This window comes from Microcebus murinus, chromosome 18, assembly GCF_040939455.1.
Source record: "Microcebus murinus isolate Inina chromosome 18, M.murinus_Inina_mat1.0, whole genome shotgun sequence".
NCBI classification, from domain to species: domain Eukaryota; kingdom Metazoa; phylum Chordata; class Mammalia; order Primates; family Cheirogaleidae; genus Microcebus; species Microcebus murinus.
The window spans coordinates 47,413,119-47,440,629 of NC_134121.1; the positions used below are offsets into that span (position 1 = coordinate 47,413,119).

General features: G+C 40.1%; 1 protein-coding gene across 5 annotated transcripts in view; it reads right to left on the reverse strand.

Annotated features, from left to right (window-relative positions):
* Positions 1-13,017: 13,017 nt before the first annotated feature.
* The window catches only part of CDC27 (cell division cycle 27), a 69,811-nt gene continuing 55,317 nt past the window's right edge, over positions 13,018-27,511 (reverse strand). For all 5 annotated transcript variants that reach the window (XM_075994657.1, XM_012751079.3, XM_012751078.3 and 2 more), the window contains 4 exons: positions 24,847-24,975; positions 19,575-19,649; positions 18,359-18,515; positions 13,018-16,067 (listed from right to left, as the gene is read on the reverse strand). In XM_075994657.1, the coding sequence (XP_075850772.1) occupies positions 15,985-16,067; positions 18,359-18,515; positions 19,575-19,649; positions 24,847-24,975 (444 nt within the window). In that variant the 3' untranslated portion in view covers positions 13,018-15,984. The remainder of the gene's footprint in view (positions 16,068-18,358; positions 18,516-19,574; positions 19,650-24,846; positions 24,976-27,511) is intronic.

The following is a 27,511-nucleotide window of genomic DNA, read 5'->3' on the forward strand; positions in this document are numbered from 1 at the left end:
ATCATTATTGAGGCGTAGTTATTATCAAATATAGAATGGAATAGTATCTAACCAGAAAAAGGAAAGAGGAAACCCTACCTACATGTACTGCTAAAGAGTGATCTCAAAGATATAAGTGGGAAAAATGGTATCAATGTGTTGTTTTGTTTTTGTTTTTGTTTTTGAGACAGAATCTCACCCTGTTGCCTGAGATAGAGTGCAGTGGCATCATTACAGCTCACTACAACCTCTAACTCCTGGCCTCAAGTGATCCTCCTGCTTTAGCCTCCCAAGTAGGTGGAACTACAGGCTCGCACCACCATGCCCGGCTAATTTTTCTATTTTTTGTGAAGATGGGGTCCCGCTCTTGCTCCGGCTGGTCTTGAACTTCTGAGCTCAAGCAATCCTCCCATCTTGGCCTCCTAGAGTGCTGGGATCACAGGCGTGAGCCACTGGGCCCAGCCAGTATCAATGTTTATGACATGTTTCTATTTGTATAAGGAAGGAGAAAAAGAATGTCTTTACATATGTACTTTTATACACTTAAAACATGCTTCTGGAAGGATATACAATTAAAATACCAGCTGACTCCAAGAAGGGGAAACAAGTAGCTGGAAAATAAGATGGAGGAGAATTTTTTTAGGTTTTTGAACCATGTCAATGTATCATTTATTAAAAATAAGCATTTTTAAATGAACCGTAAGCTCCTTGAGGGCAGAAACTGTTTTCTATATTTTATTTTACACAATGCAGAGAAGCCTAAATAAATAATTGTTAGATGAAATAGTTTTTAAAGGTTTAAAGGGGGTAAGATCAGTTGCAAGTTGTTTTTCCTCAGTCAGACACATGAGTTTCTAATGTGATATTCCAAGATAAGGACAGGAGTTTAAATTCTAAACTACAGTGTCTGAAGTAAACTTGGCTTTTCCATCTGTTTTTTTTGTTTGTTTCCATACATAGAAATCTATATAGTATTTTACAGAGAAACTAGAGAAAATCTTGGTGACTCGACAGAGCAGGTGAATTGAAGGTGTTTCTGCTGGTTCCAGATTAGCTAGTCCCAGCCTGGCTCTAGTCTGGAATGCCTTGCACACAGCGGGTGCTAAGCCAGAGGAGCAGCAGCGAACAGGAAAACCAAATTCCATCTTCAACAAATAATTACAATACACTGTGATGAGTCTCAGGTGACCATGGGTGCTTATAGTAGGAGAGCAAGCAAATTGTGCCCCCAACTTTGATTGTCCCTACAATAACATTTCGATCTTGTGATATAATAATAACAACTGGTGTTTTCTAGTCGAATGTGATACACCTGAACCATTATCAAAAAGACCTTATGTTTGGCTGATCACTCACCTGTGCCTGTAAGCCTCATTGGGACATGGCTCAGTCTGTGTGCAACAGGGATAGGCATGTAGTTGGGGGCCATGTAACTCACTTAACAGCAAGTTCCAATGGCAGCGGGTTTACCATGTTGCAGCTCTAGGATCTTAGGAAAATATTTAATGATTCTGTGTCTGTTTTCTCAGTAATACCTACCTCCCAGGATTGTTGTAAAGATTAACATGGGGAATCCTTCATATAGTAGGCGCTCAATAAAGGTTGACTAATGCTATCGCTGTTGTTCAATCGTTAGGACTCTGCCCTTCTGTATTAACATATAAGAAGAGATGAGGCCGGGCGCTGTGGCTCACGCCTGTAATCCTAGCTCTTGGGAGGCCGAGGCGGGCGGATTGCTCAAGGTCAGGAGTTCAAAACCAGCCTGAGCAAGAGCGAGACCCCGTCTCTACTATAAATAGAAAGAAATTAATTGGCCAACTGATATATATATATAAAAAATTAGCCGGGCATGGTGGCGCATGCCTGTAGTCCCAGCTACTCGGGAGGCTGAGGCAGAAGGATCACTCAAGCCCAGGAGTTTGAGGTTGCTGTGAGCTAGGCTGACGCCACGGCACTCACTCTAGCCTGGACAACAAAGTGAGACTCTGTCTCAAAAAAAAAAAAAAAAAAAAAAAGAGATGAGACCCTGGACTGTATAGAGTGCCCCCATACCCACTCATTTGCATTTGTTTTCCTTTACAGTATCACATATCTATGATATCCTTTTATTCCCACTGTCATCAGTTTAGTTAGGTCGCTGGGCAGAGACAGCCAGCAGGGCTGGAGTAAAATGCAGGTGGGTAGACGTTGACTCTCTTCATTCCTAAGTTAACAGCACAGGCTGCTGCATTCTCCCTCTTGAATCCCCGGAGCTGAATGTTGCCTGCTTTTAGCAATTAGGTTTCTGCTCATCTCAACCTCAATGTTCAGTAATAGTTATTGAGCACCTGCTGTGTGCCAGGCACTGCCAAGCCCTGGAGATGTGAAGATGAAAAACATGGCGCCCCTGCCTTTATGTGTTACACAGAGATGGAAAAGACAAAAACAGGCAAAGCAATAGAGTGGGATAAGGCTGCGCTAGACAGAATAGCACGTGCAACTTCCGCAGGGTGAGGGATAGCTTACCACTTTTCAGAAACTGACAGTTTAGTGTGACCAAATCATAGAGTTCTAGAAAGGAAACTAGATGAAATTAATCTGGAATAGTGGTTCTCGAACTTCAATGCACATAAAAACGGCCCTATCAGATTTCTCATTCAGAAAAAAACAAAACAAAAAAAAAAAACGGCCCTTGTTTAAATAATCTCCTAAACTCCATCCCTAGAGATCGTGACTTTAGTGGGTCAGAGGTGGGCCTATCAAGAAGTGCTGCTGGGGGCCGGGCGCAGTGGCTCACACCTGTAATCCTAGCACTTTGGGAGGCCAAGGCGGGTGGATCACTCGAGGTCAGGAGTTCGAAACCAGCCTGAGCAAGACCCAGTCTCTACTAAAAATAGAAAGAAATAAATTGACCAACTAAAATATATATATAGAAAAAATTAGCCGGGCATGGTGGCGCATGCCTGTAGTCCCAGCTACTCTGGAGGCTGAGGCAGCAGGATTGCTTGAGCCCAGGAGTTTGAGGTTGCTGTGAGCTAGGCTGATGCCACGGCACTCACTTTAGCCTGAGCAACAAATTGAGACTCTGTCTCAAAAAAAAAAAAAAAAAAAAAAGAAGTGCTGCTGGTCTGAGGGCCACATTCCAAGAACCACTGACCCAGAGAAGGGTGGGGTCAATTTGCAGAGCACTTGCGTGTTATACAGATAGGGATAAGCTTCACCCTTGAGATGATGAAGAACCTTTGAGGGGTTTTAAGTCTGCAGAAGATGTGGTCACATTTACATATTGGAAAAAAATCACCCAGGTTGATATAAGAAAATGGATCGGAGAGGGCAAGACTGGAGTCAGGGAGAGAAGTTAGGGGCTGGTGCAGAGAGCCAGGTAAGAAACCACAGGGACCTGAAATAAGATAGTGGCATCAGGGAAGGGAGAGCATGTGCCAAAGCCGAGAGGTATTTAGGGTATGATGATGGCAGGTGGGATAAGGGACAGGATGCTGAGATGACTTACAGATTGTTAGCTCTGAGTGACCCCTGGAACAGAAGGAGGCAGGGAATGAGGGTGCTTATCACACAGAGAGAGAAGAGAGAGAGAGAAGAAGATTTGAGAGGCAGGCGTAGCTTCTGGCATTCTGGGTTTGAGATGTCTGTGGGACATCAGAAATAGTGTCAGAAGTTGACCAGTAGGCCGTGGTCACAACCTGAGCAGCAAAATGTGGGTCTGAACCCTCGCCTAGCTCTGAAGCCTGCAATGTGGAGCCTGAGACAAGCTGCTTAGTCATTGACCCTCAGTTTCCTCACCTAAAATGAGGATAAACCAGGCATGGCCGCTCATGCCTGTAATCCCAGCACTCTGGGAGGCCGAGGTGTGAGGATTGGTTGAGCTCAGGAGTTCGAGATCAGCCTGAGCAAAAGTGAGTACCTGTCTCTACTAAAAATAGAAAAATTAGCCAGGCATGGTGGCGCACACCTGTAGCACCTGTAGTCCCAGCTACTGGGGAGGCTGAGCCAGGATTGGTGAGATCCCATACAAAAAAAAAAAAGAAAAGAAATGCAGGTAATTTTTGTGTATTACTCTTACATCTTGCATCTTTGCTGAATTCGTTTACTAGTTCTAACAGTTTTGTGGATTTCTTAGGATTTCTTACATACAAGATCATGTCATCTGTAAATATAGTTATATTTCTTCCTTTCCAATTTGTAGACTTTTATTTCTCTTTGCCCTGGCTAGAACTTCCAATACAATGCCAAATAGAAGTGGCAAGAGTGAATATTCTTGTCTTTTTCCTGATGTTAGGAGAAAAACTTTTAGTCTTCCATCATTAAGTATGCTGTTAGATGGGGGTTTTTCATAGATGCTCTTTATTGGATGGAGAAAGTTTCCTTCTGTTCCTCGTTTGTTGAATATACATGCTTTATTTTATGTATTTAAAATGTTAGTTCAAGAAGGGATCCATAGGCCTTATGAGATGGTGAAAGCATCCCATAGCACAATTAATGTTAAGGGCCCCTACTATGTGGCAATATCTTCTGAGGTTGAGCGACAACTGTAGAACAGGCCTATGCTTCTCTAGTTTGTCACAATCGCTGCCATCCTCTGTAATATCTTCAATACCTGAGTGCTATGGACTGAATTGTCTCCCTCAAAATTCATATGGTGAAGCCCTAACCCCCAGTGTGACTGTATTTGGAGATAGGGCCTTTATGGAAGTAAAAGGTTCAACGAGTTCAGAAAGGTGGGACCCTGAGCCTATAGGACGTGTCCTTATAAGAAGAGACACAAGAGGGCTTTCTAGCTCTCTGCCATGTGAGGACACCACGAGAAGGCAAGCCAGGAATAGAGTCCACACCAGAAACTTGACCCTTTGGGGACCTTGATCTTAGACTTTGCAGCCTCCAGAACTGTGAGAAAATGTTTTACATGATTTAGGCCGCCCAGTCTATGGTGTTTTGTTGTGGTAGCCTGAGGAGACTAAGACACTGGACCTGCATCACTCAATTTTTGTTACCTGCTTAGCCCCTTGACAGCATTCTAGTTTGTGACTCTTGTTTAAGTGATCATGAAGCCAAAACTGGTTAGGAAGGAAGCAAAATCAAGACAGATTTAAAAAAGAAAAAGATTAACAGGCTCTAGCCTCCAGAAGATGGAAGAGTGGAAGAAATGAAAGCAAGGAAGCAAAGAAGCTGAGAGCTAGAGTTGGGAGCTAGAGTTTCGGCAGTGGAGTTGGTCGAGGGCCTGGGAAGCCACCTCGAGTGGTCATGGGTGGGGGCTGCTATAGCTTGGAAGGTCATTGGGTTGAAGAGATTGAGGAAAGATGAAGCATAGGTGTTAGAGCTAGCCAGGGTGATGGAAAGGAAGATTCACACCTAGGTGCCCACACCATAGATTAACATGGAATGAATAGAAGGTTAGTGGATGATGGATTTGGGGTCTCGCAGCTTGATGCCATGGCCCCAAAAGGAAGAGATTGTACATGGGGGTGGAGGAGCAAAGGTATGGGGACAGCAGTGGGAGCTACGAGAACTCTACTCTCTTCTTCAGCATAATCCCTGTCCACATAAACCTCATAATCCAGTATTCCTCTTCTCTAGAAATAGTGTTCCCTAAGGCAAGGACAATTTATGTCTTATTTTTGTGTGTGTGTTTTCACCTCTTGATAATCACAAAGTCTGGATCTGTCTGTTTAATCATTCTCATTTTATTCTTTTTTTTTTTTTTTTTTTTTGAGACAGAGTCTTGCTTTGTTGTTCAGGCTAGAGTGAGTGGTGTGGCATCATCCTAGCTCACAGCAACCTCAATCTCCTGGGCTCAAGCGATCCTCCTGCCTCAGCCTCCCGAGTAGCTGTGACTACAGGCATGTGCCACCATGCTCGGCTAATTTTTTCTATATATATTAGTTGGCCAATTAATTTCTGTCTATTTATAGTAGAGACGGGTCTCACTTTTGCTCAGGCTGGTTTTGAACTCCTGACCTCGAGCAATCCACCTGCCTCGGCCTCCTAGAGTGCTAGGATTACAGGCGAGAGCCACCGCGCCTGGCCTAAAATACCCCACATTTTAAAGAACAGTTCATATTTCAGGTATTCCATGCCTTTGTAAAAAGTTGAGTATTAGGTAACATGTCTTGAATTTTTGTTTTGCGACTTATGGTTATTATGTTTATAACACCTCTGGAGTGATCTACTGGGGACAGATGCTATGTTTTTGTTTTGTTTGGTTTTTGGTAAGAAAGTGCAAAATTTATTTAGAATGAAAAAAAGAAATCACAACAAATAACTGGAGATTTTAAGTCTTTTTCTTTTTGAATCAGAAATACTTACTGGCATAGAAATGCTTATGCAGAAACACCTTCTTATCAAAACTTAGCTTCTTCTATCTGCCTAGAACATTCTCTAACTCCCAGCCATTCCCAGCCCTCAAAGTGGCCCCAGCAAGTAAAAAAAAAAGACCTGTAATTTAAGCAACATAAGCTTCATCATGAATCTGCCTCGGGAAGGAGGGGAAGCTAGCCCAGTATGGTAGGTGGATAGAATTCTAAGACAGCCCCAAGATTCCCATCTGCCTAGTTAACATACCTTGTGTAATCCTCTCCAGCCTTCTTGAAATTTGGCTTAGAAACTCTCGAGTTCCCCAAGGGCAATCCTGTATGCCTTCCTCGTTCTGGAATTTCTGTCACTAATCTGTGGCTAAGTGGGCCTAGGCCAGGCTGAGATGTGCTTTAGATGAGAGTCTGCAAGAAGGCAAGCCTTCTGGGAAAAACGTTGGGGTGGTGGAGTTCTGGATCCGTGGGAAAGCCCATTTTTTTTTTTTTTTATACAGAGTCTCACTCTGTTACCCTGAGTAGAATGCCCTGGTGTTAACCTAGCTCACTGCAACCTCAAACTCCTGGGCTCAAGCGATCCTCCTGCCTCAGCCTCCCAAGTAGCTGGGACTACAGGTGCATGCACCATCATGCCCAGTTTATTTACTTATTTTTTAGAGACAGAGTCTCGCTATGTTGCCCAGGTTGGTCTTGAACTCCTTGCCTGAAGCAATCCTCCCATTTCAGCCTCCCAAAGTGTAAACATTCTTTATACTTTAGGAGTTATTGGCCTTTTATCCGTGGTACATGGGCAAATTTCTTCCCAGTTTGTTATTTGTCTTATGGTTTTTGCCATGCAAAAACACTTTTATTTTCATGTAGTTAAATTTATCAACATTTGTCCTGTTTTTTTTCCAATTTAAGGTGACTTTCCACTTTCTCATATGCCTCTCAAAGGATATTTCATTTGTCAGTTCTGCCCTCTTGTGCAGTTTAAAGATTTTGTTGGTGGGCGTGGGAGAAAAGCTTGCTGTGCCTTGTTTCTCTTTTCTTTTAGTCTTACATTTCCCCTTTTTCCTTTTGCTACCCCTCCTTATAACTGAATCTTGTCCAGAAACACTGCTTCTACAAGGTTGCCACTCCTGTTCCTACACATTTTCAAACCCTTTCCCCAAAGCCAGGGATATAATCTAGCAAGTCACAACCTGCGTTCAGTGTTTTGCATTCATTTCACTTTTTTTTTCCTGGAGATTCTGCGCATCCTCTAAGTCCTTTACTCTATCCTGTTCTGTCCCATGGAGTGCTTTACCCTCCCTTTCTTCACCCTCTACACCCACAGGCTTATTAGTATTCACACAGGATCCCTGCTGTGAATTTTTTCCTCTGCTGACAGGTAATTTGAAGTTGCAGTGTTCTGGTACAGAAGTCATGAGCCCTGTGTAGTTTTTACTTGTTCTACTTGATTTTTGGTTGCTTTGAGTGGGTGAGGGACAGATTTGTTTTAATAATTAGGCTACTGCTATTGTTCTCAGCCCCAGAAATCTCAACAAGAATTTCTTAATACCTTTCACAACCTAGTCATGATGAAAACTAGCAAGAGAAAGGTTTCTTTTTTTTTTTTTTTTTTTTTTTTTTGAGACAGAGTCTCGCTTTGTTGCTCAGGCTAGAGTGAGTGCCGTGGCGTCAGCAACCTCAAACTCCTGGGCTCAAGCAATCCTACAGCCTCAGCCTCCCGAGTAGCTGGGACTACAGGCATGTGCCACCATGCCCGGCTAATTTTTATATATATATATTAGTTGGCCAATTAATTTCTATTTTTTTTATAGTAAAGACGAGGTCTCGCTCAGGCTGGTTTTGAACTCCTGACCTTGAGCAATCCGCCCGCCTCGGCCTCCCAGAGTGCTAGGATTACAAGCGTGAGCCACCGCGCCCGGCCTGAAAGGTTTCTTAAATGATGTTATCAATGGTTATAAATGGTAGTTGGAATTGAGTGTTGAGAATGGCAATGAGATTAGCAAAGGTAACATATTGTACATTAGTGGTTTTAGATTGTATCGAGTTGAAAGTAAATGTCACATTTGAGAAAATTAAGATTTTCTTTAAGATTGGGATTAAGGCTGTTAATGCTCAATATAATATTGGTGATCTTGGCATGGTAAAGATAAAAGGAAAAAAGGCTAGTCATGGTGGCTCATGCCAGTAATCCTAGCACTTTGGAAGGCCGAGGTGGGAGGATCGCTTGAGGCCAGGAGTTTGAGGCTGCAGTATGTAATGCGCCTGTGAATACCCATTGCCCTCTAGCCTGGGTGACACAGCACATCCCTCCATGTCTCAAAAGAAAAAAAAAATAAAAGAAAAAGGAGTTATTTTATACAAGGATTAAACAAATTAATGTCATTATTTGCAGATAATATAATGGCTTAAATAGAAACTTTACAAATTCCTAGAATACAAAGTTCATTAAGTCAAATACAAGATAAACTTACAAAAGCAGTAACTCCTTTATAGTAGTGGCAGGTGCCCTGGGCTGCTGAGCCAACAGCCATTCCCCTTCTTCTTCTTTGCTAACAAAATCCCAGTTTCTTTGTGTCCAAACCTATTATATAAATCATGATTCACCTAAACTAGTCATGGCAAACCTATTCCTTATTTTTCTTTTATGTTAGAGAGGGAGTCTCACTGCTACCCAGGCTGGAGTGCAGTGGCTATTCCACAGGCACATTGCGCACTATACTCTTGAACTCCTGGGCTCAAGCGATCCTCCCACTTCAGCCTCCAGAGAAGCTGGGATGCACCATTGCCCCCCAGCTCTACCAGATTCTCATTTTACTAGCATCCTTTGCAGCTAGGGATAGTAATATGATCCAGTCCTGGCCAATTGTTCCCAGGAAAATTTTTCTTCTTTTTGCAAATGCCTTGGTTTTTCTGAGCTTTAGTTTCCTCTTGTATAAAATAGTTAACACATGCCTTACCGTCTAAGACTGTAAAGATGAAATGAGATTATTCTTATAAAAAAAGCTCCATAAATGCTAAATACAAAGCAAATGCTAGGATTATTTAAGATACACAAAAGATTATGGGCACAGATGTAGCACCAATTGGTCTCAGTGCTGCAAGCTGGCAATAAGTTTGAGTGCTATTATTTACAAGAAAATCCCTTTACCTAATCAAATTATTCATTATTAAGAAACTAAGAACTACTGCTTAATTTTGCTTCTTGTGTAGCACCTTGCCCAGTGATGTATTAACTAGCAAAGTAATGAGAAAAATTTAACACCTCAGATATGTTCTTTGAGTGATCTGAAGATGGTTCTGCCAATCCAGGTGTAAGTTCTAGATCACGGTCATAAAACCTTTTCCATAAAAGGTCAGGTAGTAAATAGTAAGCCTTTGCAGGCCATACAGGTTTGATACAACTATTGAATTCTATCAATGACATGAGAAAACAATATGTAAACAAATGGGAAGGGCTGTGTTCCAATAACGTGAAATAGGCAAGGGGACAACTGGCCTGAAGGCCACAGTGTGACATCCCCTGTTCTAGATTAAAAGTTTGCTCTTCTACAGCAAACTTGTCTCATGGAAATCATGTCTTGAGACCAACTCAATCAGTTTTTTTATGACATCATCTCCATTCAATTAATAAGATGGTGATCTGCATAGTGCGTTAGTTTTTCAAAGAACTTCCAGGATGATTTAACACATTAGATCCTCACAAAAGTTCCTTTTTGAGAAGAAGAGATCTTTGTATTGACAAGGAAAAGGTTTAAGTGAATTGTTCCAGGTCAGACAGTTACTAAGGGGCAAAAATCTACATTTTCCAGATATCAGTTTAGTGTATTTTAAAAACACATGATTACAAACTTTAATTCTACTCCACTGTTCTTCTTAGATTCTAGAATTATTCTTATTCAAACTTTGGTGAAGCAGTATTGTTACCAAAGCACCAGAAGCACAAGGGCAAGTGGTTAAAGAGGAGTTTATTAATTTGCTGGCAAATAAGGATGGAGACACTGTCTGAAATGCCATCATTCTCCTTCTAGCAGAAGTGTAGAGCTTTTAACTTTTTTTTTTTTTGAGACAGTCTTGCTCTGTTGCCCAGGGCTAGAGTGAGTGCTGTGGTATCAGCCCAGCTCACAGCAACCTCAAACTCCTGGGCTCAAGCAATCCTTCTGCCTCAGCCTCCCAAGTAGCTGGGATTATAGGCATATGCCACCATGCCCGGCTAATTTTTTGTTTTTAGTAGAGATGGGTCTCACTCTTGCTCAGGCTGGTCTCGAACTCCTGAACTCCAGTGATCCTGTGTGCTCCTCCCACATTGCTAGGATTATAGGAGTGAGCCACCACACCCAGCCTTTTAAAGGTTCTGATTCCTTCCATCTTTGACTAAGACAATCTCTTAACCTCCACCTGGATTAATCCCATGTTCAGCTAAATGGTCTCATGACCTCCACCCAGATAATTTCCTTGAGCCATCTGTTGTGGCACAAAGAACAAAAGACATTCCTTTGCCCCTCTGGCCTGAGGCAGGGATGCAGGTCCAAGTTCTCCAAAAGGAGTGCAGGATGTCTTAACAAAACAAAACATTTTTGCCATTTTTTTCAAGCCATTTCTTCTGTTACATATTCCCCCATCAATATAATCCTTCCACATTCATGGGGGGGGGGATAACTACTGTGTTACAGTATATATTTTTTTGCTTTCTTAAAAATGGTTTTATAGGCCAGACGCAGTGGCACATGCCTATAATCCTAGTACTTGGAGAGGTTAAGGTGAGAGGATCATTTTGAGGCCAGGAGTTCAAGACCAGCCTGGCCAACATAGTCAGATCCCATCTTTACAAAATATAGAAAAAATTCACTAGGCGTGGTGGTGCATGCCTGTAGTTGTGGCTACTTGGGTGGCTGAGGCAGGGGGATTGCTTAAGCCCAGGTGTTTGAGGTTTCACTGAGCTGTGACACTAGCCCGGGCAACAAAGACCCTGTCTTAAAAGAAAAACAATGTTTTGTGTTACACATTTTCAAGGTCTTTAATTTTCTCTTCAAACATAGCTTTTAGTCTCATGTTGAAAATTCTATTTAGATGGTGTTGACAAAGACTCTCTCCTTTAACCAAAACTTAAGTCAGGCTCCTAAGTCTTTTTTGACTAGGCTTGACCTCAGGCTTCCTTCTCTGTCCTTGTAGAATCCAGTTGGAACAGCAATTCTGCTGTCTCAGTTTTGTAAAAAACCCCCACCCTTGATATCTTATCAACCTGGCCAGCCTTCAGCAATAATCCTATCAAGTCAGTTTAGGCAGAAACCCCTTATCGTGGATGTTTTCTCTTATTAATTTTCCATCCATGGACCCTACCCTGCTTCTTGGATATAAATCTCCACTTGTCCCTATTGGAGTCAGAGTTGAGTTCCATCTCTCTCCCCTAATGCAAGATCCTGCTGCAGTGGTCCCTACACCTATGTCCATGGCCATCTCTGAATAAAGTTCTGCCTTATCATTTTTAGCAAAAGTCATAAACAAATTTTTCTCTAACAGTGTTGAATATAAAAAGAATGCTTGTGATAGGGAAAATTGGTAATGAAAAGGGCAAGAACTGAAAGAAAACTGAAGATTTTAATTTTCTATTTTAAATTCTAGTCACTTAAAGAAGGAAAATACACTTCCAATTTCAGTGTGAGAAGAGTAGAGAAGCAGGATACAGGTCAAAGGCCCATATGCAAAGGACTAGCACATGACAGATCTGAATGTATGAGTCCGATAGTCTATGGTAGACTATGCATTTAAAAATGCTAGAGAGGACACCTAACAGTTAAGATTAGATATGATTTGAAACATCTGGAGGAAATCCAAAACTAAATACATGGTTTTGAAAATACATTAATGACAAAAGTGTTCACCTCTATCATTTAATACTGAATCTGGTTTTTTTTGTGTTTTTTTTTTTTGTCAAATGGAGTAATTTATTTTCCTGAAAATACTGCCCACAAAGCAAGTAACACAATATGCAGGGCAAGGTCTCATTCAACATAGCTATTTAACAAAGTTTGCACTCATGAGGAAAAATGAAACCTATACTGAAACTTCAGAAACTATGCGTTAGCAGCTAAACGAGTCAAAGAACAGTTTCACATCTAAGTTTCTATTTATCTTCATTCAGCTGACAGTAAATGGCAGGTCCCAGGGAAGGTTACAAAGTATGACTTGTTCCCTCGAATTTGCCCAGCTTACCCCACTTCATGCGTTTTTTCCTGTTATTGCCCTTTTTTCAAGTCTGAATAAAACCATTCAGCTCTCTACACTTTCTCCAACCAAAAAAATAAAAGGTTTTCAAACTAAAACAAAATTTAGTTTCTATACTTTACTCCTTTCAGATCTTGATTTTTAAAAATAGATTCTAATTGGAACAAAATAGCTTTGTGTCCCTTTTAAAGGAATTTCAGAAATCACATGATCAAAGAGTAAGCAGTTGACTTGCAAATCTGCAGTTTGAAAAAAATATATTCTAAAAATTACCATTGTTTTTGTCATAGTATTTATTTTAAAATTCCAAATAATACTAAAAAGAATATGAGCATTTAAAAATATAAATATATTAAGAGGGTGTAAGTAAAAAAAAAATTTAGAGAAACACTGCCCTAGAATTTTGTGGAACATAAAACTGTAATCTTTCATCACTATTTTGCTGTACCTTACTATAAAAATACAGATGGCACAGCTCTTTTATAGCTTTAACAACTTGATTATAAATTGCTTTCAAAAGTAATTTATTTGGATTTTCCATATCCTTTAATGAATTGCAAATATATTAACAGAAAAGACTCCCCCCCCAAGACTGTACAATTTCTGAAATAAGTCAGGAAAAGCAAAAAGACACAAAATTACATTGTTTCAATGCAAATAGAACACACACATCACACCCACACTTGCATTTTCCCAGGTTTTCACAAAGAAAACGGGTCACCGTATTTCTCAGTGAAGATCCATACTATACTCTGGCTAATCAGAGACTTCCAAACTTTTTTCTTTAAAAAGAGCATTTTTAATAGACTAAATACTGGTTATCACTGAGTTTTTGTTTAAGGTACAACAGCAGCATGGTTCAAATGTTACTTGCAGTTCTTGGAAAAAATAAAAAATTTAAAGTAATGAAATACAGAAAAAGTAGGGACCACCTTTCATTATTTTGAGTACCATTGTTCTCTTGAAAAAATATTCCAACCTTCTAAAATCCCAGAGTTAAGAACCATTTCCAAGGGGAAAAATAAATCCAACGCCACAACATAACTTCTGAATAAAAGTGTGTGTGCGTATATATATATATATATATATGTATATATATGTATATGTGTGAAACAGAAAAAAGGATGCCAAAGTACTTAGTATTTTTAATTTCCTTCAAAGTAGCTTCTGAAATCTGAAGCAAACATTTTGCTTGACCAAAACGTGTTCTTCTGGTTGTTTGATCCCCATTCATGCAAAAAGAACAAAAGAAAACAAAAGAAAAAGAAAAAAGAAAAAGAAAAAAAAAGGCAGAAAGAGTTATAAGTGGAAAATAAGGCTTCAATTCTAAATGTCTTTGAAAGTAGGTATGAGGAAAAATGAAACCAGGCCAAACTTGGGTTGAAAGTGTCCCTTAACCAGCCATTGCCATGGTGTGCCTTTCACAACTATCTTTTTATTCTTGGTCTCAAAATCAGTACCAGAAAAGACTCGCAATCTCTGGCACAGGACATAAATTCCTAGTACAAAAAGATAACTAATTATACTCTAGCAAATTATGTTCTAAGCTTAGCTTTCTCCAGGCTTTGTAACACAGAACTCAGGTGGAAGCTTTCTATGAAACTCTAGATTTGATACTGTTATACAGCTGACTTACGATTTGCCAATTAAAAAAAATAAAAGAATCTAAAAATTAAATATTATAGAACTAATGGATAATAAAATGGAATATTTGTTAGAATTCAAGTGCTAGTCTCTGGGAATTTTTAATAATATTCACTTATTCCCAACTTTTCCTTTTCTTTATAAATTATTATTTTAGACAGCACATACACATAGATTTAGGTAGAAAATTTTGTTAAATACCTCTCTGGCACCCAATACCTAATCCAATACTCTGACTTGAATTAATTTATAATGGTATCTAATCCATGTTCAAATAAAAAGGTTAACAGTAAATGATAGAAAATTACTGAGTCTACAGGCTAAAATTTTTTTCACATCTTTTGTAATCCACCTTATTTTCACAGCTTGACTAATAAATACAGATAACCAATAGATAAGTTTGTCCTTCATCGAATAATCCAAAATAATAATTGTAGGCCTGTCATTCTTAAGAAAGTATAATTTGTTATATTCTGACATTGGCACTTAATAAAATGTTAACAACTAAAGTTTCTCTAAAAATTTCAAACATTACAATAAAGGAGATACACAATTTAAGACTGTTTAAATCTGTTACTGTGAAATTCTGATAATTCCCATTTTATATGCATAATTAGATCTTTAAAATTGTGGCCATTTCCCAAAGACACCAACCTATTATGACAAACTCAGGAGAGAACTTGTCTCCTTCATAAGAATTTTTTTTTCCCACCTAAAAATTTCCAATATCCTAAATACCCGATCACTCTCAGTAAACGTTTTGGTGACTCACATTAGTGAAAATAATCTGAAGCAAAGAGCCAAAAAGAATGGAAATTACCTCAACCAAAGGTAATCACACATTCTTGCACTCTGCTTAAACACTCAGAAAAGTCAAAGGGATACTGTTTTGAACAAATAGAGCTTCAAGGTTATGGTACAATTCTGATTGTATTAAGGCTTTCACTATCATGATCTCTTAAAGTCTCTCCACTTTAATGTTCTCATACTGATTCTTATGGTGATCTTAAATGGATATTAAGGGTCTTGTTTTGGCTTTTCAGTGGGGAACCACTCTGTCATCTCTGAATGTTAAAGGTGATCCCACAGAGCTCAAAGAGAAGAGGCAATATGGTAAGGACCAATTTCAAAGTTTGCAATACCAAGACAACAATGATCAACACTTTGAAGCAAGATGAATAAATTAAAATTCTTGGTTAGACATTAAAGCATTCTTGCCAAGAATAAGTATACACTATGTGGAGGGATATTTGATTCCTACATACGAGTTCCAATATGCCCATTACATTTGTTTATAGGAGACACTGCAAGTTTAAGGTAATTTACATTCCTTGGCAATCAAGTTACTGTTATAGGCAATGTCTTTTATTGTTCCATCTGGCACTTGCTAACACCATTCTTGAAGAACCTAGAAATGAAGGTCAGTCACTCTGTTTATCAGGAACAGAACCAAATAAAAACACATTTTTGGAAAAACGACCAAGAAATTCTGGTTCATCACTGTTTTCCATATCTAATGGTTCCTTCAAGATAAAACATAACTCTTCCTTCCATGATAGCTTTCCAACAAAGGGAGATTAAAGAAAAAAAGAAAAGAAAGTTCCCCACCCTTCCCCCCTAAATTGTCATTCATACTGGTAAAGGAGCCAGTCTTGTTAGCAGCTAAATATTGCACTGCCTTTCATTCTGTGTACAGTCAGGGTCCATTGAGAGTGGCACACTCATGGTATAACTGATGGATGATGACAATGCCGGCTTAAGAGTGAAGACTCAGTATATGGAGGGACAAGAAACATGTCAGCACTAGTCACACATCCAGTTGCAAAAGTCTGATTTCCAGAAGTTAAAATTCATCACTTTCAGCTGCATGAAGTTGTGTGTCATCCGCATCTGTCATGCTGCTCTCCTGGGATTCATCTGTTCCCACTTTAAAAATAAAACAAAAGTCTGCAGTAAGGTATCTGGCAAATATATCTTGTTGGTTTATGAGAACAAGGGAAAACTGTATTATATTCACAGAGATAAGACCCTAAATAAAAGCCCCTAAAATCCTGATATCCTTTAATAAAATGCAATTCAAGTTCCTTATTTTATAGCAGGTCTGAGAAGATTAGTTTATTGCATTTTACCTTTAAGGTTTTAACTACTAAAACTGCCTCTCACTAATGAATTCCTTATTCCTACCCTACAAATTAAAACTAGCTAGCTCTCTGAGACATAAAAAAAAGACTGACATTTCTTTCCCTCAGCCTCTAAATCACTGACTCTACTTTGAGGATACTCCCTGCTAGTCCACAGAAATATAAAATGAAACCTTCAGTTTAAAAGGGTTATTAGAATTATAATTTTTTTTTTTTTTTTTTGAGACAGAGTCTCACTCTGTTGCCTGGGCTAGAGTGCCATAGTGTCAGCTAGCTCACAGCAACCTCAAACTCCGGGGCTCAAGCAATCCTTCTGCCTCAGCCTCCTGAGTAGCTGGGACTATAGACATGTGCCACCATGCCTGGCTAATTTTTTCTATATATTTTTAAGTGGCCAATTACTTTCTTTCTATTTATAGTAGAGATGGGGTCTTGCTCTCGCTCAGGCTGGTCTCGAACTGCTGAGCTCAAATGATCCACTTACCTCGTCCTCCCTCCCAGAGTGCTAGGATTACAGGCGTGAGCCACCGCGCCCAGCCGGAACTATAATTTTTTTTTTTTTTTTTTTTGAGACAGAGTCTCGCTTGTTGCCCAGGCTAGAGTGAGTGCCGTGGCGTCAGCCTAGCTCACAGCAACATCAAACTCCTGGGCTCAAGTAATCCTTCTGCCTCAGCCTCCAGAGTAGCTGGGACTACAGGCATGCGCCACCATGCCCGGCTAATTTTTTTTTATATATATTTAATATTAGTTGGCCAATTAATTTCTTTCTATTTTTATAGTAGAGACGGGGTCTTGCTCTTGCTCAGGCTAGTTTCGAACTCCTGACCTCGAGCAATCCGCCCGCCTCAGCCTCCCAGAGTGCTAGGATTACAGGCGTGAGCCACCGCGCCCGGCTTGGAACTATAATTTTAATTAAAGCCTTTCACCAAGTTTTTCCGAACAAAGATATCTAATCAGAATTTATCATCAGAATTTCTCAACTCTCTTATTAAGAAATATTGATACATTAAGTCTTGGTTTTCACTAATTACTTTAAGACATATACTCAATTTAGGGATGGCGTATTTAGTGCCTTAAACTGTATTCTTTGTTCTCTACTCTTTTCTTGACTCCTAAATTTACATATATTAGGCAGGTATTTGGATTTTAGATTTGCCAGAGCTACACAGAATTTTAATAGCCACTATTACAGATCTGTCAATACTTTAAAATAGCAGCCCCCAACCTTTTTGGCACCAGGGACTGGTTTCATAGAAGACAATTTTTCCATGGACTGGGAGTAGGGGTGGCGGTGGGGATGGGGATGGTTTCAGGATGATTCAAGCACATTACATTCATTATACAGTCAAACCTCTCTGCTAATGATAATCAGTATTTGCAGCCGCTCCCCAGCACTAGCATCACCACTTCAGTTTCACCTCAGATCATCAGGCATTAGGTTCTCATAAGGTGTGTGCAACCCAGACCCCTCAAACATGCAGTTTACGGTAGGTTTCCAGCTCCTAAGAGAATCTAATGCCACTGCTGATCTGACAGGTGGAGTTTATGCGGTGACCCCAGCGACGGGGAGCAGCTATAAACAGAGATGAAGCTTAGCTCACTTGCCCACCGCTCACCTCCTGCTTTTCTGCCCAGTCCCTAACAGGTCATGGACCGATACCAGTCCTCGGCCTAGGGATTGGGGAACAGCAGCTTTAACATGTACACAAACTTATTATTCATTCACACAGCACTTATAATGTTCTCAACATACATTTACATCTATCATCTTTTTCTCCCTTACTACTTCCCTATGAAGCAGATAAGACAGTATTAGTTACATATTCAAATATAAATTGAGGCCTAGGTAAAATTCAGCAATGGATCTGTCAAAGTCACACAGCAAACTAGATCCAGAACTGACACTAATTACCTGACTCCATATGCATTCTGTTATTATATCACCTTGGTCAATGTCCCTAAAATTCCATTTGGTATAAAGAAAACACCACAGTTAGAAAAATAAAAAAGCAGCCCACAAATCCTTATGGAAAAAGTAGCTTTCTGAACATTCAAAATCATATGTATGATACTTACTGATCTGTTCTTCTTGTGTTATTGGCTCCTCATCATCAGGAAGATAGCGCTTATCAATTGCCTCTTTAATCTGGTTATTGGCTCCTTTAGGATCTAAGTCCATAGCCCAAGAGAAATTCATCAGGGCGAGGTGCGTTTGACCTAATTTCTTGTAAACCTAAAAATAAACAGCAGCACTACATTTTTCATTAAGTTGTGAGCTTCAACTATAAAATCGTAAACACTTATAATTTAAATTAGCCCCCTGATATATGTGCTCTAAACTCATTCTGATGGGTAGGACATTTTCATCCTACAGATGAACTCATACCAGCTTTTGAGTTCCTTTCAGTATATTCAAATATTATTTTCAGAATTCAGGTAGTAGGTTTCTAACATAAATCTCACTCTTACAGCAACAAGACAAAGGGAATAAGTAGACTATAAGCTGCTTAATTAACATTCATTTACAGTGATTTTAAATGGAGCTATATCAACTCTTTTTTTTTTTTTTGAGACAGAGTCTTGCTTTGTTGCCCAGGCTAGAGTGAGTGCCGTGGCATCAGCCTAGCTCACAGCAACCTCAAACTCCTGGGCTCAAGCAATCCTGCTGCCTCAGCCTCCTGAGTAGCTGGGACTACAGGGAGGCCGCCATAATGCCTGGCTAATTTTTTCTATATATATTAATTGGCCAATTAATTTCTTTCTATTTATAGTAGAGATGGGGTCTCACTCTTGCTCAGGCTGGTTTTGAACTCCTGACCTTGAGCAATCCGCCCGCCTCGGCTATATCAACTCTTAACATCTGTCCATAGTTCCTAGATACTTTAACCAATGGCATCTGGGGGTCCAGTTTGTAAAAGACTGACTAGTCTGGTCTTGGGACTCCTAGAAGCCATTTCTTTTAATTAAGACAACACAGTGCCATTAATTCTTTTCTTTTGGGGGATTTCTAAATATTTTATTGAAAATTGAAAGCTAAGGGCTTTTCATGTGGTAGTCTCAGTTATTAACTCATTAGTGGCTTCAGGCTGCAAATGCTAATCTACTTCTAATGCCATAGTAGGATTAGGATTATGGGGTGTGTGTTCTTGCATCCTATCATCTTGTCAGAGGTCTATCTGAATTTGCTCAATAGATGTACAATAAGTATTATATTAATATTTATTCTTATAAAATATCAAAGTTAATATTTGCTATGAAAGTCACAGTTTAGAACCATGGCCCCAGTCTTTACCTTTCCTATTAAGAAGTAAACAAGGGATTCTTTGGGAACGATTTGTTTCAATTCTTCAAGTTCTTGTAAAGCCAACTGAAAAAGGTAAAGAAAAACCTTAGAGCAGCAAAGTTTTACAAAGTTTTGACTAAGCAAGTGTTTTTCTTTATTAGAGTTCCTGAAATCGAACTAGATCTAAATCAATATACTTCCTTATTATATTAGTTCTTGTAAAAACAAAATGCATGAAAAATACGACAATAGGAACTAAGAAATGGCAGGCACTCACCAATGTCCATAGAATGCACTCATACACACACACTCTCTCTCTTCCACTCACACCTTTATTTCTTTGTGAAATATCCAGGGGGTGACAACCCTTGCTTTTGCATTTTATTTAAAACAATAACTTCCACATGGTGTGTGGAAGCGTGTGAAAGTGCTTTGAAAACTAAGTTACAGAACAAAATAAGACTGGTTCTGTCTGACCTCCTTGATGCAAGCACCAAGTTCTGAACAAAACTTACCTAATTTTAACTAATGAAATTAATTTAACCCTCTGAACTGAGTTAAACTGCCTAGCAATCTTTTGCTAAGGGTTGGGGAAATTGAGAGGAAATACAAGAGAAACAATTAGATTTGTTTTTTTTTTTTTTTTTTTTGAGACAAAGTCTCACTTTGTTGCCCAGGCTAGAGTGAGTGCCGTGGCATCAGCCTAGCTCACAGCAACCTCAAACTCCTGGGCTCAAGTGATCCTCCTGCCTCAGCCTCCCGAGTAGCTGGGACTACAGGCATGTGCCACCATGCCCAGCTAATTTTTTCTATATATATTAGTTGGCCAATTAATTTCTTTCTATTTATAGTAGAGATGGGGTCTCGCTCTTGCTAAGGCTGGTTTCGAACTCCTGACCTTGAGCAATCCGCCCGCCTTGGCCTCCCAGAGTGCTAGGATTACAGGCGTGAGCCACTGCACCCGGCCTTAGGTTTGTATTTAAAGGAGAAAGATAATCATTAAAAATAAAACTGGCCCCACAAATGAAATGCTGCCCTATTTTTCACCTGGACAAAAATAATTTGGTGTTACATAAAGTTAGCATGAGTGAGAGGAAATAGCTATTCTCATCACTGAAGTGGAAGTATAAACTGATGCAAAGTATTTGTAAGGGCAATTTAGCATTATCTATTAAGTTAAAAACTACATGTAACCACTGACTGCACAATCCCACTACTAGGAATTTGTCCCAGGGATATACTTAAAAAAGAAAAAAGTTCACTAAGTCATCTTTATAAGAACATTCAACCCAACATATTACTTGTTATTGTAAAACATTAGAAACAATCAAAGTGTCTAACTGCAGCCTAGTTAAATGAATTATGGTCTATCCTCTGTAGGTGCTTAATTGTATATATAAAATACAAATAAAAAAGGCAAAACCAAGATGCCAAACAGCATGTACAGTATTATTCCTCATGTCAAAATATATATACTGCACACACAAATATACATGACCTGGCAAACCACTGTTGGCTTTGAAGACAGAGGAAGGAGGCTACAGGTCAAGGAATTCTGGCAGCCTGTAGACTCTGGGAAAGGGAGGAAAACAGTCTCCTTCCTTCTGGGAGGAAGGCAGCCATGCAACTACACATAACTGTATAGTACACATATAAATATTTTATAAATACATTGACATGAGTATATGCATTTTTTTCTGGCAAAAATAATTATATTCTCTGCCTTCAAACAAGGCAAAAATGGTTTGCCTTTGGGAAGGGGATGATCGATGATGGGATTAGGGGGCTTTTATTCTCCATTTGGTAGCTTTCTCTACTTTTTGAATTTTCTATTATGAACATTATACTTTATTTCCCTTTAATGTCCACAGAGGTCATCTACTTTTTGTTTTCTTCTTTATACCTCTTTGTAGTAAAACAAAATCCAATGTAAGTTAGATTTAAAAAAAAAAAAAGATAAATACCAAATATATTAACAGCAGAGTATTAAGTGAAAAAAGCGAGTTGTATCCAAAAAAAAAAAAAAAAAAAAAAGAAATGTATACTTGCATTCGTTTCCTATTGCTGCCGTAACAAATTACCACAAATTTGGTGTCTTAAAAACAACATAAATTTATTATCTTCAAGTTCAACAGAAGTCTTGCTGAGCTAAAATCAAGGTGTTTTCATGGCTGCCTTCCTTTCTGGAGGGCATCTGTTTCCCTGTCTTTCCCAGAGTCTACAGGCTACCAAAATTCCTTGACCTGTAGCCCCCTTCCTCCATTTTCAAAGTCAACAATAGTTTGTTGAGTCCTTTTCATGCTGGTTCTGACTACAGCTGGGAAATATTTTATACTTTTAAGTATTTATATGATTAGATTGGGCCCACATGGACAATAACGCCACTCTCCCTATTTCAAGGTTCAGATTCTTTTTTTTTTTGAGACAGAGTCTCGCTTTGTTGCCCAGGCTAGAGTGAGTGCCGTAGCATCAGCCTAGCTCACAGCAACCTCAAACTCCTGGCTCAAGCGATCCTTCTGTCTCAGCCTCCCGAGTAGCTGGGACTACAGGCATGTGCCACCATGCCTGGCTAATTTTTTGTATATATTAGTTGGCCAATTAATTTCTTTCTATTTATAGTGGAGACGGGGTCTCGCTCTTGCTCAGGCTGGTTTCGAACTCCTGACCTCGAGCAATCCGCCCGCCTCGGCCTCCCAGAGAGCTAGGATTACAGGCGTGAGCCACCGCGCCCGGCCCAAGGTTCAGATTCTTAATCACACCTACAAAATCTCTCTTATCATGTAGGTTAACACATTCAGGTACTGGGGATCACAGCATGGATAACCCTGACAGCTTATTATTCTGCCTACCACATTATTCTGCTTTTCTACTTTGTTAGAAACAATTCATAAATATAAATAACGAGGAAAAGATTTGCAGGAATACATGCTGAGCTGTTAATAGTGCTCTTCCCTGGAGGGTACACTTATGAGGCACATTCAACTTTTACTTTTTATTTTTTTTTATTTTTATTTATTTATTTTTTTGAGACAGAGTCTCACTTTGTTGTCCAGGCTAGAGTGAGTGCCGTGGCGTCAGCCTAGCTCACAGCAACCTCAAACTCCTGGGCTCGAGTGATCCTTCTGCCTCAGCCTCCCGAGTAGCTGGGACTACAGGCATGCGCCACTATGCCCGGCTAATTTTTTTATATATATTTATATATCAGTTGGCCAATTAATTTCTTTCTGTTTATAGTAGAGACGGGGTCTCGCTCTTGCTCAGGCTGGTTTTGAACTCCTGACCTTGAGCAATCCGCCCGCCTCGGCCACCCAAGAGCTAGGATTACAGGCGTGAGCCACAGCGCCCGGCAACTTTTACTTTTTACATATATATATTTTTTGAGACAGATTCTCACTCTGTTGTCCTGGCTACAGTGCCGTGGCGATAGCCTACCTCACAGCAACCCTCAAATTCCTGGGCTCAAGCAATCTTTCTGCCTCAGCCTCCCAAGTAGCTGGGACTACAGGCACGTGCCACCATGTCCGGCTAATTTTTTCTATATATCTTCAGTTGACCAATCAATTTCTTTCTATTTTTAGTAGAGACAGGGTCTCACTCTTGCTCAGGCTCGTTCTGAATTCCTGATCTTCAGCAATCCTCCCACCTCGGCCTCCCAGAGTGCTAGGATTACAGGCATGAGCCACTGCGCCTGGCCTATTTTTTATATATTTATTTTATTTAAATTTTTTGTAACAAGCATATTTCTTTCATAAAAAGAAAAAAAAACCAAAAGAGGCCAGGCGCCGTGGCTCACGCCTGTAATCCTAGCACTCTGGGAGGCCGAGGAAGGTAGGTTGCTCAAGGTCAGGAGTTCGAAACCAGCCTGAGCAAGAGCGAGACCCCATCTCTATTATAAATAGAAAGAAATTAATTGGCCAACTAATATATATAGAAAAAATTAGCCGGGCATGGTGGCGCATGCCTGTAGTCCCAGCTACTCGGGAGGCTGAGGCAGCAGGATTGCTTGAGCCCAGGAGTTTGAGGTTGCTGTGAGCTAGGCTGATGCCATGGCACTCACTCTAGCCTGGGCAACAAAGTGAGGCTCTGTCTAAAAAAAAAACCCCAAAAGATATAAAAAGTAAAGCAGTAATAAAAAATGGTGAGCTAGTAAAGATATCATATTATAGAATCTAGATAACATATGGTAATTTTTCTTTTTTTTTTTTTTTTGAGACAGAGTCTCTCTCTGTCACCCTGGCTAGGGTCCTATGGCATCAGCCTAGCTCACAGCAACCTCAAACTCCTGGGCTCTCAAGTGATCCTCCCACCTTAGCCTCCTGAGTAGCTAGGACTACATGCACATGCCATCATGGCCAGCTAATTAAAAGACTTATTTTCTTAGATGAGGTCTTACTATGTTGCCCAGCCTGGTGTCAAACCCCTGGCGTCAAGTAGCTGGGATTACTGACACATTCTAGCCACTGCACCTGGCTAGAATCCATAATTTGAAAAACAGAATAAGTAAAGAGAGAGACACATCAGACTAGACCTAGTGTCCTTGTTCTAAGCTCCCATAACTCACTATACTTTCCCTTTATATACTCAACATCTCTTATTTCATGATTATTTGGTTAATATCTATTCTCCCTCTAGAGGGGTGCTAGATTGTAGGATCTTCAAAGGCGGGAAATATGATTGCTTCACTCACCATTATATTCCTAGTGCCTGACACATAGTTAAGTATTTAATAAACATTTGCTGAATAATGCACACATATTCATTTGTCATCTGTTTACTTATTTTGGTCCTAAGAAGATGGGTTAGGTCTTACCTTTAAGATAATTCCCTGATGAAAAACTTTCTGTATATAGATGTTTTTTTGTTTTTTTTTTTTGAGACAGAGTCTCACTCTGTTGCCCGGGCTAGGGTGCTGTGGCGTCAGCATAGCTCACAGCAACCTCAAACTCCTGGGCTCAAGCAATCCCTCTGCCTCAGCCTCCCGAGCAGTTGGGACTACAGGCATGTGCCACCATGCCCGGCTAATTATATTTTTAGTTGTCCAGCTAATTTCTTTCTTGCTCTTGCTCAGGCTGGTCTCAAACTCTTAAGCTCAAACGATCCGGCCTCGGCCTCCCAGAGTGCGAGGATTACAGGCGTGAGCCACCACACCTGGACAATAATTTTTTATTTAATTTATATTCAATCAGCTTTCTCAAGTTGGCAAAGTTTAAATAGCTTTTAGTTTATTAAAGGGACAATTTAAGCAATACAATGCTGAAAACCCTAAAGATATATATCTTACCTTATACTTTTCATTTGCAAATAAAACTGAGGCTCTGTGAAATTTGCATAGAGGATTCTTAGGATCAATAACAATGGCTCTGTTTAGGGTATCCAAAGCCTTCTCAGATTTTTTTAGTGCATGCTGAACCTATAAGAAATAAAGATCATGTTAATGCTGCCTCTTAATATTTATGAAGAAAGGTTGAGAACCAATGTGATTGAAAATCAACATAAAGGTCGGGCGCGGTGGCTCATGCCTGTAATCCTAGCACTCTGGGAGGCCGAGGCGGGCGGATTGCTTGAGGTCAGGAGTTCGAAACCAGCCTGAGCAAGAGCGAGACCCTGTCTCTACTATAAATAGAAAGAAAACTAATTGGCCAACTAATATGCATAGAAAAAATTAGCCGGGCATGGTGGCGCATGCCTGTAGTCCCAGCTATTTGGGAGGCTGAGGCAGAAGAGTTGCTTGAGCCCAGGAGTTTGAGGTTGCTGTAAGCTAGGCTGACGCCATGGGACTCACTCTAATCCCGGGCAACAAAGTGAGACTCTGTCTCAAAAAAAAAAAAAGAAAACCAACATAAAGATAACAAAACTATGGGACATAAAATTGTATAGTCTAAGTGGATTGTCCACTGAGTTAACTGGACTTTGTAACTGATTACCAAATAATTAAAGATTATCTATAATAAAATCTCCTCCAATTCTAGTTTACCTACTTCACTTTTTTTTTTTTTTGAGACAGAGTCTCGCTTTGTTGCCCAGGCTAGAGTGAGTGCCATGGCGTCAGCCTAGCTCACAGCAACCTCAAACTCCTCGGCTCAAGCAATCCTACTGCCTCAGCCTCCCAAGTAGCTGGGACTATACGCTTGTACCACCATGCCCGGCGAATTTTTTGTATATATATTAGTTGGCCAATTAATTTCTTTCAATTTATATTAGAGACAGGGTCTCGCTCTTGCTCAAGCTGGTTTCGAACTCCTAACTTCGAGCAATCCGCCTGCCTCGGCCTCCCAGAGTGCTAGGATTACAGGCATGAGCCACTGCGCCCGGCCTACCACTTCACTTTAAAGATGAGAATACTCAAGTCCAGAGTCCAGAGATTTTTTTTTCCTTCAAGACAGAGTTTTGCTCTGTCGCCAAGGTAGAGTAGCGTGGCATCATCATAGCTCATTGCGACCTCAAACTTCTGGGCTCAAGTGATCCTTCTGCCTCAGCCTACCAAGTAGGAGTAGTTGGGACTACAGGTGTATGCCATGATGCCCAGCTAATTTTTCTATTTTTAGCAGAGACAGGGTCTCAACTCTGGAGCTGAAGCAGTCCTCCTGCCTTGGCCTTCCAGAGTGCTAGGATTATAGGCGTGAGCCACCACACCTGGCCTAGAGATTTTAAATAACTTATTCTGGGATCAAAATCTAGGTCCTCTGGCTCTCACTCCACCATTACACATCCATAATGATAATCAAGATTCTATCTTTAGAGCAGTATTTGGTTACCTTTAAATCTAAAAGACAAGCAAAACCTTGTATTATTATCACAAGAAAAACCTGTATTATTTAGCCAGACAATACTCACATTTCAACAGGTTGAGTATGGTCTTCCAAATAATTAAACTTTTCAAAACTATGTTCAAAGAACTTCTACTTATCAACCCTGTTTCATTGAGAACAATTATACCTTCACCTACTGTAGGAATTTATGTGGAAAATGATTCTTTTGCCATTTTATTTTTTTTTTGAGACAGAGTCTCACTGTGTTGCCCAGGCTAGAGTGAGTGCCATGGTGTCAACCTAGCTCACAGCAACCTCAAACTCCTGGGCTCAAGCAATCCTGCTGCTGCCTCAGCCTCCCGAGTAGCTGGGACTACAGGCTTGCACCACCATGCCCGGCTAATTTTTTTTTATATATATATCAGTTGGCCAATTAATTTCTTTCTATTTATAGTAGAGACGGAGTCTCGCTCTTGCTCAGGCTGGTTTTGAACTCCTGACCTCGAGCAATTCACCTGCCTCGGCCTCCCAGAGTGCTAGGATTATAGGCATGAGCCACGCGCCTGATCTCTGCCATTTTTTTTTTTTTAATGAGACAGGGTCTGTCTCTGTCACCCAGACCCAGCCTGGAGTCCATTGGTGTGATCACAGGTCACTGTAACCCCGAACTCTTAGGCTTAAGTGATCCTCCTGGCTCAGCTTCCTGCGTAGCTGGAACTACAGGCCTGTACCATCATGCCTAGCTAATTTTTAAATTTTTTGTAGAGACAGAGTCTCACTGTGTTGCCCAGACTGGCCTGGAACTCTTAACCTCAAGTGACGCTCCCACCTCGGCCTCCCAAAGTATTGGGATTACGGCCACTGTGCTCAGCCTCTTCTGCTTTACATAATCATAAATCATTGATCTCTAATCCTGGGAAGCAAATAATTTAAGGTATGTTAAGTAACTAAAAATTTAAAAGATTAAAAAAAGTAACAAGCCCCATTATTCATTCATGTGTACATATATTCATATTTTGGTATGTTCCTCCTTAGACATATTATATGTTAAAAATCAAGTGGGGTGAATAGATGTGGCTGTGGAATTTTAACAAATATTGTCACAAGAATGTGAGAACAGGTACTACCAACATCTGGTTGTTAAACTTACTTATGCAATGATCTTTGCAGAAAGTTATTAACTACATGTGGCCAAAT